Source organism: Falco peregrinus, chromosome 3, assembly GCF_023634155.1.
Source record: "Falco peregrinus isolate bFalPer1 chromosome 3, bFalPer1.pri, whole genome shotgun sequence".
NCBI lineage: Eukaryota > Metazoa > Chordata > Aves > Falconiformes > Falconidae > Falco > Falco peregrinus.
In genome coordinates, this window is record NC_073723.1 from 114,017,298 (window position 1) to 114,038,519 (window position 21,222).

Here is a 21,222-nt window from a genome sequence, read left to right on the forward strand (position 1 = left end):
CAGCCTGACCAGACTTTTTTGATACTAATGGAAAACTGCTTAAAATGACTAAGCGTCTCTGCTCGCTGAACAGATCCAGTGTAGTGCCCTGCGGCAGGTGATGACTGAGTCCTGTTTCAGCAGGGCGCACTCTGCTCTGTGGCTCTGGTGCACTGGAGGTGGAACACAAAAGACTGCATAAATCCCAGGGTTGTCTTGATCCAGCAGGTTTTTACACAGTCATGCTTGCCGCAGGACCACTCTTCTATCCCAGTGCTGAGCCTGCAACAGTTGAAAATCAGTTACTCCTGTGGCTGCCTGTCATGTTGGTCTGGTTAAAGAAGATAAGGCACTGCATATTTCAGTCTTTTAAGGATCACGGGGAGCCAGGTTGGAGTAGCAGCTAACACACTGAAGTTAGTACTCGGACACTGAAAGCAGGCCTGCCTGCCTTGGAGGGCACGCTTCTCTGTTACTATTGAACAACAGAGGGATGGGAAGCAGGAGAATGGTGAGTAATAATATAGAAGCAGCAGCAACAGCAGAGAAAGTCGTGGTGTTTAGTTTTGCATAATCAAGGTAAAATAGGAATTCATACAGCATTTGTTAATTCTAGAGGATTTAGAACAAGTTTAAACTAACTAGTTAGAGTGCTTATGATCGGTTAGCGCAATAGCATGAGGGCAGCTTTGGTAGTACTTTACCAGTGTTAGCTTTTGTTGTGTGATAAGTCTGTTTTCTGGTGGAGAGGAGGAGCTATTGGCATTAACCTTCCCTCATATAGCGGTTAAATCGAAACGGGAGGCTGTTGTCTTAGTTGTGCTGTCTTACAACTGCAGGAGTTTCTTGTTTTCAGTGAAGTGTGGGAGACCTCGGCTGGTCCGAGGGGTCAGAATGCAAGCTTAACGTTGACCTTGAGCAGATACCCATGTACCCTTGAAAAGTCCAGAAAGTCCAGAGAAGAGCTGAGTAAACAAGATTAAGGAACTGCCAGACTGCAAGTAGAAGATGTTTATCGAAGATGTAGCAAAGAAAAGGTCATCCAATCGTGAACTATTGGTCTTTGAGTGAACCAGTCATGTATGGACACACATTCTTAAGAAAGATATAAAAAGGCTTGTGAAAACAATAAACGGGGCCTTTTGGCTTTTGTGCGTAATTCCTTGTGTGACGTGTCCGTCTCAACAGTGACACTGAAGGTCATGTTCTCCACCCACATCTCCCATCACTGAGCTTGGTAAAATGCTGCAGGTGAGACGCACGTATGTGCCCTAGCAGAGGGGTGTGTGTGTGTAAGAGGGAGCAGTTTCAATGAGTTAGCATCACTAGCCTAGCATCTACCTTTTCCATGGGATCTGATACTTCTTTTTTTTTAGGCTCAGTGCTTGCTTTGCTTAGATGGCTGGGGAGAAAAGAAAGAAGTGTGCATCTAATTCTGTAGAGCTAGCGTGGTTTCTGTAGTATAACATTACTATTTGTGTGGTTGAATGACTTCTGTTCTTCATGGGCTATACCCCACGTTCCTCCACAGCATGCCTAGATTTTCCATTTGTGGGAAGAGTTCTATATCCCAGTGAAGTACATTCCTTCCAACAAGATTACCTGTGCAGAGCCTGACACAGGACTGAGTGAAGGAAAGGTGCTGGTTCAATTCACTTTGCCTCCAAGCACCGCCTTCCTTTTCTCCTTCACTTCTTGGGATGCAGATAGAGCTGAAGACTTTCCTGCACCTTATTGCCAGCCACCAAAACTATAAAACTTTGCTTTGCAGTTTCCCACACAAGGAGAGTCACGGAAAACACTACTGTCCTTTATAGCTCCAAATTACTGTATTGGCTCTATGTACTTCCATGTGTATTGCAATTCTGCTTCCAGGAAGTCTGTTCTGTTTGTAACATGGTCTCCCACGGTGCCAGACTTCCAGCATCACTCTTTGCATGCAAATGTCAGATTCCTCTTAGTTGTCTTGGTAGTACCTAGTTGTACTTGTTACAGAGCTGTCTTGACCCCAGTGTTTACCAAATAAAATCTCTCAAATCTCTGAAAACTTTTTCTGAGAAGGAAAGCCTCATGAGAGTTGGCTGTATTGTCTGCACCTATTTAACTGACCTCCTTGTTGCTTAGTGTTTGTATGTATACGTATGGAATGTATTTCCTTGTGGGTATTTTGCTTGATTCTTGTAAATCTATTTTGGATTTCTAATCTAATCTGGATGGGGCATCTACTGAGAATTTGTTGTGAAGGCTGTCAGTGATCACTTTGGAGTTTCTTGAGCAGTCCTAGATGTCTTTCATTAATGCTGTATCTATCCAAAATGGAATAGATGGGGTTAATAAAGCCAAGGATTAGGTCCTTAATCTGTGCCAGGACTGCTAGAAATGTAATTATTTTTGTGTGTGTGTGTGTGTGCCACATGCTAGAAAAAGCGACAAAGGACAAACATGATGATTTTCACCTCTCGGAAACCTTCTCTTAACCGTGCTTCCCTGGCTTCCTTTCAGCTGATGCAGTGAACCTAAGGATCAGGTGATGACTTAGAAAAATGGTCTTGTTCTCCTGGAAACTAAGAGCTCGGGTGCTGGTAAAACCGTTGGATAGCTTTTTTTGTGTTAAGATTCCAGAGTTAGGTTTATGTTTCCAGAGAATCGGTTTGTTAAGTCTTGGCTAGCTGTTCTCATATGTAATAGTCTTTTGCATGGGCATAGCCAGGCTGTGCAGATCTGTGTCAGTGAAAGGTTAGGCATGATGCATCTAATTTTGCATTCGTTTGAGAAGGGTCTGTGTTGGTGTCTTACTGCTCCTAGGCTGACCCTGAGAAGCTAATGAGTACAAGAAACAGTTGTACTGACTTCCTTGAGAGGAACTGCATGGTGATTTGAAAACTAAAACATTAAAGGATTTTTTCTGAAACTGAGCCTCTAACAGCTGATCTTTTAAAAATGTTTTATTTATGGTTATTTCAGTACACATCTAATTACATTATTTTTTTTAATGGGTGCAATGAAACTGGGCTCTACTTTTTTCCAGACTTCTACTTGAAACTATGGTCAAAGCTGTGGGCATGATACAGGGATGGCAAAAGGTGACCCAGGTACATCTGCGGGTGTTGGACCCATCTGCCTTCGTCAGAGAGACAGAGCAGAGAAGTGCTTGTTGGAGCAGGACAGTGGTGGTGGGAAAAATATTACTGCCTGGAACAGCAGTGACCTCTCGTGGGTAGTGGGGATGGCTGGTTGTGCTGGCAGCTGGTGCTTGGGGTCCGAGGGTATTATTTTGTTGTGTCTGTGGCCTTAAAGTGAATGTGGTAGAGAAAGCTCAGATTTTCTTGGCTAGGTATCAGAAGCAAACAGCTATAAATGGTGCTAAGTCCTGTCTTCCTTGCATGTGTGGGCTCTGAAGCTGTGATGTGAAATGGTGTCCTGGCTGTTTGGGTGCAGTGTGGGCTTCTCTCTCCCCAGAGAGCCCCGAGCTCAGTGAGACCAGACAGTGGACAGTGGGACCAGAACTTTTGCTCATGTCCTGTTGCCATGAAGTGTCTTCATCTCTGGTAAAAGCTAACTCGCTGATATGGCGCAAAATCCAGAGAGTAGCATGGTCCTGTGCCAGAAAGCATTGTGTCTGACATGCAGAGGTGCTGTGGGGGTCTCAGCTCCCAATAATCACTTAAAACCCCTGAGACCTTTAACCAGGTTCCCAGTTAACAGAGAGCTATGCCTCAGCTCAGCTTTCTAGCCAGCTGCAAAGGCAAAGTAAAAACTTCTTGTTGAAGCCTTTTTTTTTTTAAGGTTATGTCAGTACATTCTATCTCAGAGTGTTACAGCACAACTGATGGCTTTATAAGATGCAGGGTGTAGCCTGTGTATCAGAAGCCTCTTTTAAGTAGTTGGTGAGATTAATTCAAGTCAGGAAAAAAGACTTTCTGTGTCTTTCCACTAAATACCAGGTTGCTTCACCTCCCTGTGCTTTGAGTGCATCTGAAGGTGCAATTCTCAAATGAGAATTTTCATTTTGTATGTTGTCTGCAGTTGCTTAGATGTTTTACTTCTCCTCTGAGCTACACACGACACTGCCTTTGAATTGTCATGTATCTTTGAGCAGTTTCCAAATATTTCTGTTCTCTGGACAACTGCAGATTCCGTGGGACTGAAGGTAGGAATGTGTATTTGGGCAGAGACAGCTGCACTGCTGCCCTGCAGCGAGAAGGTAACAGTATCAAGATCACAGGAATGCCACAGAGATGCTGGGTGATGAACATCTTGCACATGCAGATGTCAAGAAAATGAATAGTGGGAATCTTTAGTAAGAAGTTCCCTGTCATTTATTGCTCAGTTTTGAAGCACTAGTTCTTCATGCATGCCCTTCTATTGACTGATAATTTGTGTGTGTAAACTTACCATATTCCTGTTTTTAGAAAATAGGGAGAGATCCAGCAGAAGAACCTATGCCTGTCCTATTTCTGATTGCTAAGGGAAAGATAGATCTCTCAGTTGTTGATTTCCACAACTTATGACGACCTGACAAGCTACTATTTTTAGAACTGGGGAGAATGAAATATCTGAATCACTACTACAAGTTAGTGGAAATGCAAATTCTGGTTTTGTCTTTATTCGCAATCTTGCAAGACTTAATTAAGCTGTGTTGTAGAGCTGCATCCGTCACCCCAAAATAAAAGCAATGCTCGAAAGCCAGGGTATTTGATGAAGTGGTTTGTCTGAATTTTGTGATAGGCGGGTGAAAGTTTTGTGTTGTAAAACCGGGGAAAGGGAAACAAAAGAACAAGGAAGCAGCCAAGAATGTGTAAGAGCAACAACTGGGAACGCAGCCTTGACTAAGTTTGTCTCGTGGTTTTTTTGCGGGTCAGATGGCAGCTAAAGAAAGCCTGGAACAACGATTGGTTAAAAAAAGCTGTCAGTGTCAGATTGTGTTTGGGGGAAATGCAAGCTGCTGCAGCTTCCTTTTTCATATAAAGAAAATGCAGAGGCATCAGTCTCCAAAATAAACATCTAAATGTAAAAAGCCTGCTGGACTGAAGTTTAACTGAACAGTAAAGGTCAAAAAGGTACATAGAGACGTGATCTTGTTTCCAAAGGAAGTAACTTTACCAGAGCAAATGACAGATGTGTCAAGGTGACCAAGAAGCAGCACACCAAGCCTGGGTATAGCTGAAGACTCAGTAAAGAGAGTTTTTAAAATCTCTGGAGTTCTACCTAGCAGCTTCTTGGAAAGATGTTGATGTGACTTGTCCTTGGAGGCAGATCTCTGGAGCAGCAGCAGTGTGTTTGGGTGGCAAAGGAGAGGTAATAGTAAGATGGTTTATTTGTGAGGCCCTGTCCTTGCTGACCCATGGCAGCTGACCCTTCTCTATTGTGGCGAAACTAATTTAAATTAATCTGATAAAAAGCTCTGAAGACTTTGTTCAGAACTGGCACCCAATCCTAGGTAGTCAAGGCATCGCTGAACGTTAGTGAAAAGCTCTTTGTGAGCTGGTGGAGGGGATGTGAAGACTTATCCTGACCAACTGGTGTATCCCCAAGGACTTCCAAGATTCATTAGAAAATTGGATTTGAACTTAGGAGTCAAAAACAGATGAAGGTGATTAAAAGCTTAAGGCAGCAGTGCAACAGGCTGCAGGTTTTGAATACAGCTGTGCAGCAGAGTAGTGGAAGAAGAATTTGCTGCAGCAGAAAAATGGGAACCTGCTCTTAAAAAAACCCCGTGTAAGCAGTCCTGGCCCTCATGCATCTGAGGGGTATGCAGGTTTACTTTTTAAAAAGTGTGATTTGTTTTTCTTTCCAGTTAAGTGGCAATAGTGCCAAAATAGACTTCAGTTAAATACTCCTTATCTAGAAGAACTTAGTTGTAAAATGGTGTGTTCTAAATACAAGACGAGTCAAAAGAAGTAATTTGAAATGTTGAGGAACCCCTCCTCCGTTTGGAAGATGGGAATGTGAAACTGAAAGGCCACCATGGCCAAAAGTAATATGCAAACACTGAATAATTTGTGGGGTTTTTAAGGTAATTGTCAGATGTGTTTTCTGGGGTATGTCAGATGGCTTCAGGGTGCTGAGGGAAGCTTGGACAGGGGGTAAGGCAGATGGCTCTGCGGGTCAGAACAGACCTCGTCAAACACGGAGTTCAGCGGGGATCCTTCGTGGCTCGGGAACGGTTAAACCGTTTGAGCGGACGGGAGCCCGGACCACCACCAGCCTCCAGTGGCAACCGGGCGGTGGCTCCGCCGGCCGCGGGGCGGGGGGCTCTGCGGGGCCGGGAGCGGCGGGCAGGGACGCGCCTCAGCGTGCACGTTCCCGGGGGGCGGGGGAGGCACCTTCTTACCCGCAGAAACGTAACGGCTGTGCGGTGCGGGGGCACGCGCCGTCGTCTCTGCTGGCCCGGCTGCGCGAGGACGGGGCCCGCGGTGCTGCCGGGCGGGCGCGGGGGGAACCGTGGCCGGTGTGGCTTTCAGGAGGCGATAGTTTACAGCCCAGAAGGCGTTTATTTCCGGACCGGTTCCTTCTGTCCCATTGCGCTGGCAGGCGCGGCGGGTTTGGGTCGTTTGGGGTTTTTTCTGTGGTTGTTGGTTTTTTTCAGATGTATATGTATTTACAGAGAAAAGGTGGTTTCTGGGCGCCGGGACACGCAGCCGGTTGTCTCCGAAGTGCCCTGGCCGGAGCGGTTACAAGCCCGGCCAGCTGCAGGGATCGCCCCAGGCCGGTGGTGGAGAGAGCGGGACCGGCCCGCCCGCCCAGCCCCGCCCCTCCAGGCGTGCCTGGCCCCTCCCCGCCTCGCCCCTCCCCGCCTCGCCTCGCCTCTCCCCTCCCCGCCCCTCCAGGCGTGCCTGGCCCCGCCCCGCCTCTCCCCTCCCCGCCCCGCCTCTCCCCTCCCCGCCCCCGCCTCTCCCCTCCCCGCCCCGCCTCTCCCCTCCCCGCCCCTCCAGGCGTGCCTGGCCCCGCCCCGCCTCTCCCCGCCCCGCCTCTCCCCTCCCCGCCCCTCCAGGCGTGCCTGGCCCCGCCCCGCCTCTCCCCGCCCCGCCTCTCCCCTCCCCGCCCCTCCAGGCGTGCCTGGCCCCGCCCCGCCTCTCCCCGCCCCGCCTCTCCCCTCCCCGCCCCTCCAGGCGTGCCTGGCCCCGCCCCGCCGCCGCTGGGGGCTCCCGCCCGCCCGCCGCCGCGCTGCTGCCGGTGCCGCTCCCTGCGCGCCCCCGGCATGTCCGCGCCGCTGCCCCCCACGGAGCTGTACGCCTCGGAGCGGGCCGTCGTGCTGGTCTCCTGCGTGCTTTCCTTCCTGGGCTCCAGCCTGCTGGTTTGCACCCATGCCCTGTGGCCGGAGCTGCGGACCCGCCCCCGGCAGCTCCTGCTCTACTTGTCGCTGGCAGACCTCCTCTCGGCCCTCTCGTACTTTTACGGGGTGCTGCAGGACTTTGACAGGACCTCGTGGGATTGCGTGCTGCAGGGTGCCCTGTCCACCTTCTCCAACACCAGCTCCTTCTTCTGGACCATGGCCATCGCCCTTTACCTCTATGTCACCATCGTGAGGGGCTCGCCTACGGGCACAGGCTTGCTCTGCTGCTTCCATGTCGTGAGGTGGGTGCTGTCAGCTGTTCCTGGGAGGACCCGAGGTGTGGACCCCACAGGCAGCCACCCCGCGGCCAGGAGCCACCACTGCTGCGTGCTGCACGCTCGGGTGGGCGCTTCGGTCACCCGCGCTTGCCTTAAGGGTAGCGCGTCCTCAAGTTCCTTTCAAACAGGGATTGTGCCGTCTTTTAACCAACCAGCCCTGCTTACTTTTCCCCCTCCCCTCCCAAGCAAAGAAACAGAGATGTGGAAAACTTAAAAACCTTTTGCTTAAGGTCACATGAAAAAAATCGCTGGCAAGGGATAAGGACCCCAAAAATCCTGGTTTCCGCTTTCCCTCCACAATCTGCTCTGATGTCCTAGAAATAATACCACGAAACTTGGGTTTGCAAGACCTGTCTGCTGCTGCCAAATCTCCTGTGTTGGGGACCTGTTTCTGTGGGTCCCCGACTTCCCACTGTCAGCCTGGTCTCCAGATCCTTCCCCTCCCCCCAGGCGGGTTGCTGTGATTCAGTGTTCATAGGAGAATGGAGCCTACAAGTGAGGAGGCTGCTGGAAAGGATTCTGAAGGTTGTTTTGGCATGTTCGATTGAAACCAAGACAAAACAGACCACAGTGTAGCTTTAGGTCTCAGTTTCTGCTACTTAGTGAGCTGATTTTCCATGTCATGTTCGGTGAAAGCTTTCATTATGCTGTTTGAGCTTGTGGAATCATGTGCTACCTCCACACTAAGCAAAACAGTGATGCTTTAGTCCTCTGTGCTGCCAAGCTTTTGCAAGAAATCATAAGAGGAATGACTTGCTTTAGGGGAAAGAAAAACCCAAAACATCAGGGAAAGTACTGGATTTTCTTTTTCTTTATCAAGTATTTGTCACCTTTTATTTTCTATCAGCATCACCTGGGAGGTGATTGAATTAGAGTCAAGTCCAGGTGTAGGTGGGCAGGAGAAAGACGCTGAGGTGGGGTGTGAATTAAGGAGCGACTTGGATTCCTGCCCTACCTGTTCTGATGGTTGCTTGACAGCACGGTCTGCATGTGAGGAGGCCAGAAGTGACTGCGCATGCATCGGGGTACATCAGGCTGTTGTTGGTGAGGTTGAAACAGGATACAGCGAGACAGTGGAGTTTATTAGGTTATTTCATTTCAAGTGAATGGAGCAGGGCTATAAGCATTATGGAGAGGGTGGAGTGCCAGTCAAGAGCCATATGTTGCTAAAGGCACAGAAAAAAGGAGTCTGACTTCTTTATGGGCATGCTGGCTATGTTGGTCTACATCCAAGAGTTGATGCACATCTGGCCTATTTGTAGTTTTCCTGTCTGCTCATCACTTGTCGTGTGCCCTTTGTCTGTACTTTTAACTTCTCCATCTGGTTTAGTGCTTCTTAGCTATTTGGAAACGGGCAGATTCACTGGAATAATGTTGGCCGCAACCTGTGCGCTCTCTTTGAAACTGTAAAAATCCTGAAAGATTGCTCTAACCCTGCAACAGAGAGGAAAGCAGTGTTCAAACTGAACTTCCTCTGCGTAGATTTGCTAGGTTTATTTTCAGGTATTTGCAGTAAAAATAAAATGCCATCTTCTTGGTATTGATCAGCTCCACTTGCTCTTTTCAAAGGGCAATATAGAGAGCTGTCACTGAAGACCTATTGCCAGGTTCTGCTTTGTAAATGGCTCCCACGCTTCTGTGCACAGCCAGTGTTTAAAGCTTCTTTCTGCTTTATGATCTGTATGAAAAGCCAGAGAAAACAAGTGAGAACTTGTTCTCTTCCCATCCCCTTGTGACATACCTTCCTTTCCTTACCTGCACTCCTATCATTACTTGAGAACTCAGTCATATAATCAAATTCTGGACATAATGCTTGGAGATGGCTTCCTCTGACACTTCCCAGTGCTTCAAAGTGCTACCTGGCACTCTCTGGTGCTGTTAGCTAAAAAATCTTTTGGTACCATGCAGATGAGAACTGTTGCAACTGATAAGAAAAGATACTAGCGCATACATTAATTGCAGAAGGTAGGTGAGGGAAACCTGTCTGGGGAAAAAAGAAAAGGTTGAAAAAAGCAGGTGATGTTTTATGGCTATAAAGATAAGTTTCCAGTATTTTTGTCTAGGCAAGCAACTGGGATTTTTTTCCCCACCCTCCTTGCTTCATAGGTTGCTAATGCAGTCATTCAGTGATCGTTGTGTGAAGAGCCATTCTGAGACACCCTTCTGGAAGGGATTCAAGGCGGGATGGAGTTTTGTCATTGCATGTTTTCTGTTCTTCACAAGCAGTTACTCATAGGGGGCAAGTGTTTGTGAAGATGAATACTTTTTTAATGTTGAGTATAACCAGAGACTGTTTGTTCTTTAGCTGAGTGGAGCTGACTAAATATATGTTGGAAGTCAGCACCTGAAATTTTCTTTTTAGGGAAATTAGGATGGCACACTGGATCAAACCTGTCAAACAGGTTTGTTCCTTATTGGAATCCTTGATGTGGTAACACATCCACCTATTCTACTGGTAAATTAGAGAACTATAGGCTCTGCTTTGGTTTTACTTGTTGAACTCGGATGAGCTTTGAAAACAGGCTTGCTATTAGCTTTAAAAATATTTCTGTAGTCGTAAGGTGTAAGTTTTAGCATCCGGAGTGTAAATTTCCTGGCTACCTCACTTGTTCTGGATATCCAAATATCAAGTATCACTTAACTGGGTAATGTAATCTTTGCTGTGAGAGTAGCTGATCCAAACTCAGGGTGAGGAATGGACCAGAACCCACCTTGGGATTGTTTCTTTATTTGCTTTTGATAGCAATTTCTGTCAGCCTCTGAAGTATTTGCATTTCGTGATCAGGCTATGCAGATGGTTAGAAGCATATATATGCTTACTTGTGTGTGTGTGTGTATATACATATATATAAGTAAAATAGATCTGTGTGCACTTAAATAGACGTTTATAACCATGCATGTCCACAGAGAACTTGGGGATCCTTTCAGGTACTACTGTGTTGTACACCTGGGTCCTCGCGGCTGACTGTGACAGTGCCGGTGCTCCACTGCAGAACCGGACTGAAGTCGCTCCATGTTGCCTGTAAGGTGCAGGATCTTTTGAAATTTGCTGTGGCTTTATCATTTAGTTTATAAAAGCTTTTAGGTCAGGCCAACCGAAGTGTGGCTCTTGCAGGCTTCTCTGGGAGGAGTCTCTGCTTGGTTCCAGGTAGTTGGGTACTGCGAACTGCTTGATATTGCGGGGGGAGCAGAAATTAAATAGCAACAGACTTGGTCTGGAGTTCTGCTTACAATGTGTGCTAAAGCTCTTTCCTGAAATTGGCTGGTATATCCAGAAGACCGATTTGTCTCTCTTTACAGAGTAAAAATTCCTGTCCCCAGAAGGAGTTGCCTGTAGGCTTGCTGGGAGGACGGTTTGTTGCCTAACCTGTGCAGGCAGGTGACAGCAAATCTGCCCTCTGGCAGGGGAGGCAGCTGTGCTGCGTAGATCAAAGTGTGGTATTAAGCAATCTGACCCAGGCATACTGAGGACAAGAAAACCCATACAACTTGAGTTGTACGCTGCTGCAGTTTTCAGGGTCCCCATCTTACCTTGTATAAAGGCAGTGTTGGTGTTAATGTGGAAAAATATGCTGGGTTGCATGTGTCTTTGTTAATAGGTTGCTAGGGCCTGTATTAGGGAAGTATACAGAGATTAGATACCGTTGTGTCTGCCTTAGAGGTGGGGCTGCCAGCCTTTTTACAGGGATACAAGTGGTTGTCTTTCCCTTCTCTCCCACAGTTTGCATTTAGTGCGTTTAGATGCACACGTGCTTTTGAGCGGCCCAGCCTACATAACTGCGCTGTCTTTGGGGCTCCTCTGTGTTATCTTGGATCCTTTTTGTTCCGGTCTTCACATATGCCTTGGGTGTATAGTATTCTGATTCTTTTGTTCCTCCATTCTTCTAGATGTGTATAAAGCATTAATATCTTCCCGTCCTTGGGAATCTGTCATTTAGGGGTTCTTAAGAATGATCACGTCACTGGTCTCAGTTCTCCTTTCCAATTTTCTAAAATGGAGCTGAAGAAGTTCTCTGAGATGTCTGATTGCTTTCTAGATACTTTGTAACTTCCCTTTGAGCTTGTAATCCTTTATCCTTGGTGTTAGTTGTACTAGCCATCTCATCCCAGTACACTGTCAGTGAAAATTAACTGCTTTAATGTGTGGCAGTTTTATTCCACATTTTTCCTTTTACTACTTAGATGCTTGAAGATTTGAAGTCCCTTGCCTAGCAGTCTGTTATTCCCTACTGCGGCCTCACTTAGTTGCCGGTATGTACTTAACGCTGCTCTCTCTTATATCCATGCATAGTAATTTGACCTGGTTTTATCTTCTCATATAGTTCTCTTTTAGTTTCAGGTCACCATGGAGATCATTATTTAGGCAAATTAGTTTCTTAATATGCTTCCTTTTTCTTGGTGCTTGTGTGCCCTTAACATATTTTCTTTAAGTAAGTGCCAGTTCTCTTGAATTCTTTACCTTAGTGGTCAGTTCTTCCAAGTGTACTGAAATTTGGACGTCTTTGCATCTGTAATCCTTGTTTTCAGGCTTTTACCAAAATCAGTCCTGAGTTGTGTGGAAGCTTTCGTGGTGGTGCTGTTTGGAATGTTTTTAGAAAGCCTGCTCTGGTAACAGCATGGGGAGGACTTCCCGCAGCATAACTGTCCTTAAATTACAACGTTGTCTTGGATTAGCACTGGCTGTTCCGAACTGAACATTGAAACAAAATGTTCTAAACATGCTACAAGATTGACTCTTGAGATTTTTACAGCGCTGTATTTACATTTGGTTTGTTTTGTGAACAGGCATTATTTAAGAGTAGGAAATGGGGTATTTTTGAAATCTAATGTTGTGGGATTATCTCGTGATTTTTCAGCTGGGCTGTGGAATTTCAGATAATCTGATCTAGACAACTGCTGGCTGCCTACATACTCTGGTGCACGTGAAACTGATTTTAGGAGGAAGATCCTTTTCACGCTCTCTGCAGCTGCCACAGGCTGTCAGTGAAATAAGAGTGTGAGCCAGGAAGGTAATGAAAGCAATACAGTAATGGCTTTGTTTTCTTTGAGTCTGGAGAGACCAGGAGGGCTATGCTGGAAGCTCAGTCTGAGCACTCTCTGAAGCATTTGTGTCATTCATTGGAGTGTCCCTTGTCCCTGTTAAGGCTCTGCAGAACCTTTCTCTGAGGGTGAATATGGGAAGGGCAAGTGATGCATTCAGCTGAAGGCAGGGCACTGTTTCAGTTGTGGAGTAACTTGTGAGTTGTGCGTCATGGGCTGGGGCAGGCCTGTAAAGTCCTGGGTATTAACAGCACCCAGGAAGGCGCCGAGCACTTTTACGTTTGGGCTCATGGAATTTTTCAGTTCTTCCTCATGGTGTTTTGTGGGCAGCCCAAGCTGTTGAGTGACTTAACTCATGTGTGTCACCACAGTTATTTTTTCTTCTAAATGCTTTCCTGTATTTGCCTTTGCAAATAGGCAAAAGAGGGAAGCCAAAGTCAAAACACAGCTTCAAATTACATGAATATGGCTCCTCTTTCCTTTCTTAGCTTTTTGCTGGTACTGCCAGTGCTTTTCGTTGGGAAGAAATATGCCCATTGTCCTTCAGAAATTATCCTTTTGCTACACCTCCACTTAAAAACATAACGAACAAACACACACAACAACTGATGGAATAAAAGTACGGATTTCTTTGTGTGCTGGTCCTCTATGTGCCAAGTGTCACTTAAGAATCAGAATGTGGGATTTGGGTGCTTGTGTTGTGAAAGCTCTGATCGGCCAGCTTGCTCCTGAATGGCTGGGTCCTACAGCAGAGTCACGTTGTTCAGTGCTCTGGCCTTGTCCCATCCTTGACTTCACCTTGTATCCAGGAGAGAGCGGGAGAAGGGGAGCTGGTGGGATGTCTCCCGTTCACCCTGCTGGACCCTAGGTGCTTGCTGTGCAGGCCAGGTTCCACTTTGAAGTGTAGCACATCACTATGTATCTGTCCTTCAGGACTGGGGATCCAGGTTCCTCGGGTAGGTCCTTAGGGAGTGGATTTACAGTCCATGTTCACACGCAGTCCAATACCTGTATGCCAGTCGCTTCCCTTCAGCCTGATGCAGGACTGTTGATGTTTGGGAATAAGTATTGGCACCCTGTCTGATGAAGAATCCCTTGGCCTGTCACCCATTCTCCCAGAGGCTGGAGGGACTAAACTGAGTCCTTAACCCTGAGGCTTAACCCTGCTCTTCACGTTCTTTCCTCAGCTGGGGAGTTCCCTTTGGCATTACGGTGGCGGCTGTTGCTCTGAAGAAGATCGGCTATGATGCCTCGAATGTTTCTGTGGGGTGGTGTTGGGTCAACTTGGATGCAGAGGATCGTCTCTTGTGGATGTTGTTGACGGGGAAAGTTTGGGAGATACTGGCCTATGTGACTTTGCCAGTGCTCTACATTCTCATCAAGAAGCACATTAATAGAGCGGTGAGTATTTTGCTGCTTTCAACTTAGTTGCAGACTTGCTATGTGATTTTTATCCTCCCATGCTCTGAAGATTTTGCTGCATATTTAGCAGCTACACAGGCAGCAATTGCTTCATATACTGCCAAAATGCACCCACCACTGACAGAAGCAGTACACCTGATCGAGCACCCTGCAACATGATTACACAGTGACTTAGCACAAGAAGAATGTAAAAGCCTTCTGAAAACTTAGGGGGTTATGGAATGTATATGAATGAAATGTAAATCCTTACAGTAAGAATTGAAACGGGATGTGAAGGACAAAATCCGGCTTTAATCAGTCGTCCACAGAGTTGCACTTGTACCAAGTGTGAGATTGGTGTCTGGACTTACCTCTAATGATAGCTTGTGTTTATGAATACCTGTTTTGTATTAGCAGTATAAAGCCTCATTTGGGAGTTTGGGCACTATATAGCATTAGACACCCTGCACACACACAGTAGAGGAAGACACCCTGTCCCAGGAGGGTTTCAGAATTTAGAGGCTTATTTGCTTCTTGCTGTTCCTTGTGAAGACAAAGAATCCAGCATTTGGAACACATTTGTGTAATAAAGAAATATCGATTGAGAGTGACAGGAGGAACTACCTCCAGAGATTCCTTTTTTTCTCTTAAGTTGTATTAGGGGGGAAAAGACCTACATCTGAACAGATGTCCTTCTGGAGAATGCTGCCACTGCAAATGTGCTTGCTGTGGTGCAGCTATGGCAGTTGTAGTTAGTGGTAAACACAAATCTGGTTGGGGCAGGATCCTGCAGACAGTTGGAAGAACAACCTAGTCTTAATCAGTCCTAATAGTCCTGGGAAAGGGGGAGCTGGGCAGGACTTGCTGGTCTAGTGCCTGTCACCATCACCTGACACGAATCGGACAGGACGCTGTGTTCCAGCAGCTGTCAAAGATAGCAGTGTGACTGCTGGGCAACCTGACCCCCTGCCCGGCCAGGCTCCCACCCTCTCCCTCTGCCAGGGATTCTTGGGCACTGCACTCTCCCTTCCCCACTCCCTGCCCAGACCCTTAGAGGAGCAGTGCTGAGGGCAGGCACTCATCACTCAGACAGTGACTCAGACTGCTGCTCCAGCAGCGCACAGGGCTATCTGGACTGGAGCATCTCTGTTTTCATCACCAGGGATTTTCCCAAGTCTGGTAGCCAGCTTACTAAGCCTCTTTACTGTTGGGCGGTCTCCCACTTTCAAGGAAGAGCAGCAGGCAACCAGGGCTGCATTTGGGCTGTGTTAATGGCTGAAGTGGGCTTTGCAGTCGTGGCTTCTGCACAGTCTGAGAGGCAGGAGAAATTATGGAAATAGCTGTTATGGGGGACACACGTGGCGTGTGTACTAGGGGCTTTCCGAATGGAAAAGACTGCATGGAAGCAGGTAGGCAGCTGCACTGAAAGCCCTCAGCGGGGTTTGGCTTGGGCCAGCGTGCAATGTTGTCATACAGCTCTGTTCTAGAGGAGGTAAGGTGCCAGGGCTGGGAGCACTGGACTAAAGGAGAATACTGTGCATCAAAGCTGTGTGTGCTCTGTAGCCTTGATGATGGGAGGAATAGTTTTCTGCAGGTTGGCTATCCTGGGTTTCAGTCTCTTCACCCATGTTAACACCCTGGTAGTCAGCATCGTGTGTCCCAGCAGCTGCTCCGTGTGCTGTGCTGACCTGCTCTCCCCACCCAGGAATCTGAGTGCCTCCAGTAGCTTCTACCGTAGGAAGGTCTCATAGACCTTACGCCTCCAACCACCTGAGCCAGGGCACACATCCCTGGGTTTTGTCTACGTGTGCTGGTATAGAGAGGTTTGCTGGCTTGTCCTAATCTATGGAAGCCCATTGCTGACAGTACATGGTCAGAAATTGGGCAGCAGGTTCTGTACAAACGTACTGAAGGACTGGTTCACATGGGCATAAATGCCTTGTGGAACTTGCTGGCTGTGGTGGAGGCCAAAAGCTTGAATAGTTTGAGAAGGATGAGCTAGTCTTCTCCCTCTGTGTGTGTGTGTGTTTCTCTCTGTCAATCAGAGGCGTTCCCAAGGCCAAACTCTTAGCCGTGTTTTTACAAAGTGGTAAAGCCAACAGCAATGGGGCTAGGCCACTGGCCCAGCAAACCTATTTTATGGAGCACCACGGTTTTTTTTTTTATCTTGTTATGACCTGGTTAGGCTCTGATAAGGGCCGGATATCCTTTATTTGCCGCTCCCTGGCTTCAGCAGGAATGTTTGCATTAGCAAGGCCTGAATGTGGCTGAAGATGAGTGCTCAGAGCTGTGTCCCTCTTAACTTCCCTCCAGATGCAAAAATTTAGTTTGCTTTGGAAAGAACCCCATGGAGCTAAATGTCCAATGTGTGTAGCTTTTTGTTCATGTTTTTGTGTCTCTCCCACCCTCCATGGAAGCACGCAGCTCTCTCAGAGTATCGCCCGATTCTCTCAAGAGCACCTGCATTTCAGCCCCGGACTTCCATAGCAGATAAGAAGTTGATTCTCATCCCTGTGATCTTTATCATCCTCCGCATCTGGAGCACTGTGCGATTCATTCTGACCCTCTGTAACTCCCCTGCAGTGCAAAATTCAGTCCTGGTTGTCCTGCACGTAAGTATTTGCCAGGAAATCCATTAGGAGGAGGATCTGGGAGGGAGATAAGGCTTTGTGGCTCTTAATATCACTCTTTTGTGGCAGGATGCAGAGTGTACCGGTAAAACAACGTGTGTGTTGCAAGAACGCGTGCTCCTTGCTGGCCAGCGCTATCCGGGATGCTCAGCACCAGCTGCTCCGGCAGCATCTGGTGGCTGCAGAGCGTGGCTGCAATGGGAGAGTCTGGCAATGCTGGCTGCTTGCAGGAAAAGCAGGCTTAGACCAGGAATGTTGTGTGTCTGTCCGTCAGCAGGGCTCGGCCGGCTCCTCCCCTGGCCAGGCTGTGGAAACGGCCGCCGACAGCACCACCTGGCCGGCTTTGCGTTGATTTTTCTGAATCTGTTTTTCTCATTTAGGTGGAAGTTGCCGACTGTCAGTTGGGCAGTGCTATAGCCAGTCTGACAGGACGTTTGCTCTTCTCTTGGGGGTGCCCGTAGGAACGGCACTGGTTAACTCCTTTCTTGCCCTTGCAGGGAATTGGTAACACGTTCCAAGGAGGTGCCAACTGTATCATGTTTGTCCTCTGTACACGGGTGGTCCAGACTCGGCTGTTTTCCTCCATTTGTTGTTGCCACTGCGATGAGTTGGATTGGCCTTTGCAAAGATCAAACAGCTCCTGGCAGTGCCCAGAACCCCACAAGAACAAGGACGTGCTGGACCCTGAGCGGACGAAACCCCTGCTTTCCAGCACCTGAGCCTGGGCTGCCTACATTGCAGTGTTGATTTCTTCTTCCTCGGTAAAAACCTAGCGTGAGTCTTTCCTTCTGCCCTGCCTGTGTGCAGCCTCGTGATATGAGGGGTGGGGAATACGTGTTTGACAGAGAGGTAGGTTTGTGCTGCTGCTGAGAAGGTTCCCTGTCTGACTCTACAGCAGCTCCACATCATGTTCCTTTGGGGTGAAACCACTTACAGAACCGATCCACTCCCCTTCCCTGTGAGCTGGGGTAGTGTCTGTTACTCGAGCCTGTAAAATGGGGAAATAGACTTCAGTGCTGCCTGGCCGCAAGGACAGAGCACCAGTGAAAACTGAACAAGAGGAATTAGCGGCTCCTTCTAATATGAAATACCACGCACGCATACATTTCTTCAGGGCTGCGCGGTTCGGATGTTTTTAGTGCCCCAAGTATTCCTCATAAGGTAATGCAATCCCTGCTGCATTATCCCTGATCATCCTAGAAAGAAATCGGTGGGTGATTCATCCAAGCTGACATAGAAATTGTCAGAAGTTCTTCATCATCTTAGGTACAAGACTGAACACTGATGTCCTAGCTTTGGTCAAGTTGTGTTGGCATTTTGTTGCCTCGCGCTTCACCTCACGACTGACAGCCACAGGACACGCAGGGGTGTCAGATAATCCATGTGAGAGCACTTGGGGCTGGGGTGCTGGGGGGGTTTCTGTCTGTGAAGCAGACATTGGTAGCATGCTCTTCAGTAGCAGAGCGCAGCTGAAGGAGGTAAAAACAGGTCAGCTGTCCTGACTGCTTAGGTAAAAAATGTGATGTGCTGGGAACTGCAGTCTCTTTGGAAAGAGTATGAAGCCCTGTGTACTTGTGTCTCTCCCACCCTCCATGGAAGCACTTACCCTGCAGGTCACACTCAGTAGAAAGGGCTGAGTCTGAAAGGCAGCCAGCCTGCCTGGGTCGTGGGGTACCGTGAGGGCTGAGCATCCTGAAAAGAAAGCAGTGTGTTGGGTTTGGTAGGTCTCTCTGAGCAGACCTCTCTCACATACATCTGTTTCTTTTCCTCCCAAACAACAAAGCCTGAAAAAACAGGATTTTTTTTTTAATCAATTGATAATTCTTTTCAATTTGTATAATTGAAACAATTGTTTTTGCAAAAAGAAGAGGAGCCTCCTGAATTCCATGGGGAGAGAGGGCAGATGTCAGGCTCCCACTGCTCCAAGGCACTCGGCTGTTCAAAAGCTGTTCTTATTAGTTTAATTTTATTTTAACAGCATGCAGAACAATTAAACGATCTCATGGGACTGTAGGCAGAGGCAAGTCCTGTTATTTCCTCTATTGAAGACTTGTCATTAACTTTATTAATGTAATTTAAGTCCCCTTGTACGCAGGCTGTGTAAATATGGGAAGGTGGAGTCAAAGAGCTCATCAGCCCGTTTCATGGGGCTGTAGAGGGGCTCAACTCTCTAGCATCCCTAGAGTCTTTCAAGGGTAGAAGCAAGCATCTTATCTCTGGCATAGATGACTTCAAGAGGGTTTTCCTCCTTTCAAAAAGATTTTTAGAAGTTTTAAAAAGCCAAGTAGCAGCTTTTGTAGCTCAACTTCATGTTAATCCCCCATGGCTTGGGAGAAGGAGCTGTATTTTGCAGAAAGGCAGGACAGTAAATCTTGAATGTAATGAGACAGAATTGTGCTGTGTTCAGTTTTTTGGAGCCAGCCCTGAAGAAAGGAAGTAAAATTGTCACCAACTTGGCTTAAGGGAAAACGAAACAAAATACCACGAACACAAACACCTCACCCCACCCACAAAAAACTAATCAAAAGGGATTCGTCGTTCCCAGTTCGCTTTTTTCCATAACAGAGCTCTGAGAAATGCTTTTGGAGGAACATGCAGCTCAGCAGAATTACATTTCCAGCTCCCAGGGGTTCAGGGAAGCATGCTGGTTTGTAAAGGCCGGCTACTGGCATTAGCACCTGTGCTGATACAAGTGGAAAGTCTCTGGCCATCTTCGTGTCGGCAAGGACAGAGAAGGAAAAACAGCCGATAGAACCTCTTAGAGGTGTCTGTAGTTCCTAACGCTGAAGTTGATTGCAGCCTAAATATTAACAGAAGTGGGATAATAGGGGGGGCGGTGTGCAGAAATGCCTCGCTGCTCCTGGCAGGTCTCTGGCATGATGTGCAAGTGCAGGGCTGGTGCTGCAGTGCAGTTCTCCCTGCAGCCTCAGCTGTCTGTGAAGATGACTCAAAATTCTGCAGTCCTGCCTGGCAGGAAGGAGTTCAGACTCCAGTGTTTCTGAAGGTGGCTGAGGTTGGGGTATGTGGCTGTACTTTAGGAACGGGTCCATCGTACCTGTTTTCAGCTGCTGCAAGGTGGTGTCCCTGCGGCTTGGGCTGCAGCAAGCCTGTTGTCCCGGCTCAGGGCAAACCTGTGCGCAGGAAAATGGTGCAGTCCTGGATTCTAACTGTGCTTCTTTTTGAGCAGGGATTGTCTCAGAGTCCCACAGAGGGAGCTAAAGCCTGGGGAAAAGCATCGCTGGAGCGGCTGAGCAAACTGAACAGGTCCTGTTGCTCCTTGGCGTTCAGATATCAGCTGCTTAAGTCTTGAACTTTGCTCAGGATCCTCTGGAAGATACTGTTTGGCTGTACTCCAACTTCCTGGTTTTCTTCCTTCCCTACCCTCACCCTCCATTATACATTTTAAAAATTATTTGGGGTTTTGCTTTTCTGTCTGACAAGGCAAATGTGTTGTGAGTTCTGGGATGAACAAATACTGTGGTGACGGGAAAAGCTGAGTAGATGCTGAGTAGGACTATCCGGGGCATGGATTTCAGTCCTAGTGTGTGAGATCTTCAAGGGGGTTCCATACTGGCTCCTGTTCTTCACTTGAATGTGGACAACAGTGTGCAAATATGTTTGTTTTGTAGTGGTGGTGGATGGTTCCTCTTGATGATTTATTACCCCTCTTTGATCGTTAGGGGTCATCATCGTCAGGGTTTGTGGTGGCAGCATGGTGGTTGCCTCCTGAGGAAACGTGAACTCTGCAGACTGCCTTGGTGCTCAGGGAGATCTAGGTGTACCACCCCAGCCTCCAGCAAGGACAGCTCTCACCAGCAGCAGGATGGTTCCCAGCATGTGCTGTGAACTCCAGATGTCCTCTGCTGAAGCACAGGCTGCGTACGGTTTGTTCTTGCCTTGGGAATGTTATATCAGAGCTGGGGAGGGGATGGGGTTTTGTTTGCTATTTGAAGATGGTGTTTTACCTTATTTACAGCTCCTCACTTGCTTGGTTTTTAAGTATTTTCTCCAGCTTGTACAAAATAAAGGTTTTTTTCTTTACCAAGATGATGTTTAAGCATGTTGTGATGGGTCTCAGCACCTTGGAGTATCTGGATGAGAAACTGTTGCATGATCTTCCTTCAGGTTTCTTTTGTGTCTACTGTAAAAACTAAGGCATGTACAGGAAGACAAATATTTTGTACCTATTTGTAGATATGTTCCTCTTCCTATCTGTTTTATATGTACAGAAATGCAAACCTTTTCATCAGTTTGAGCAACCTGTTCACCAGTGTGCATTGTCATAGTTCATTCTTACTGGCTGGTTGCTATGAACTGTGAAGACTTCTGAGAGGTGAGTGTGTGGATCTTGCTTCCCTTAGGCTCACTTGACCTTAAGGACTGGGGCTTTCCGCTGTGTGAGGTTATAGACGCTATGTATTCATGAGATGACAAATTGTACTTTCTCCAGATGAGGCCAGGCTGCATGTTGGAGCTAATGTTGGGGTGAGCTGGTGCCATCCCAGGGCTTGCCCAAATACAGAAAATTCAAGTCATTATGGGGGGAAAAACCTGAGGT

The 21,222-nt window shown here is 47.5% G+C and overlaps 1 protein-coding gene across 1 annotated transcript; it reads left to right on the plus strand.

The window, feature by feature from the left end:
• Positions 1-7,110: 7,110 nt before the first annotated feature.
• GPR157 (G protein-coupled receptor 157) lies at positions 7,111-20,709 on the plus strand. The gene is made up of 5 exons (XM_055800246.1): positions 7,111-7,557; positions 13,821-14,034; positions 16,452-16,646; positions 17,162-17,438; positions 19,852-20,709. The coding sequence occupies exons 1-4, from the start codon at positions 7,181-7,183 to the stop codon at positions 17,381-17,383; spliced, it is 1,008 nt and encodes a 335-aa protein (XP_055656221.1). The 5' UTR covers positions 7,111-7,180; the 3' UTR covers positions 17,384-17,438; positions 19,852-20,709.
• Positions 20,710-21,222: the final 513 nt, after the last annotated feature.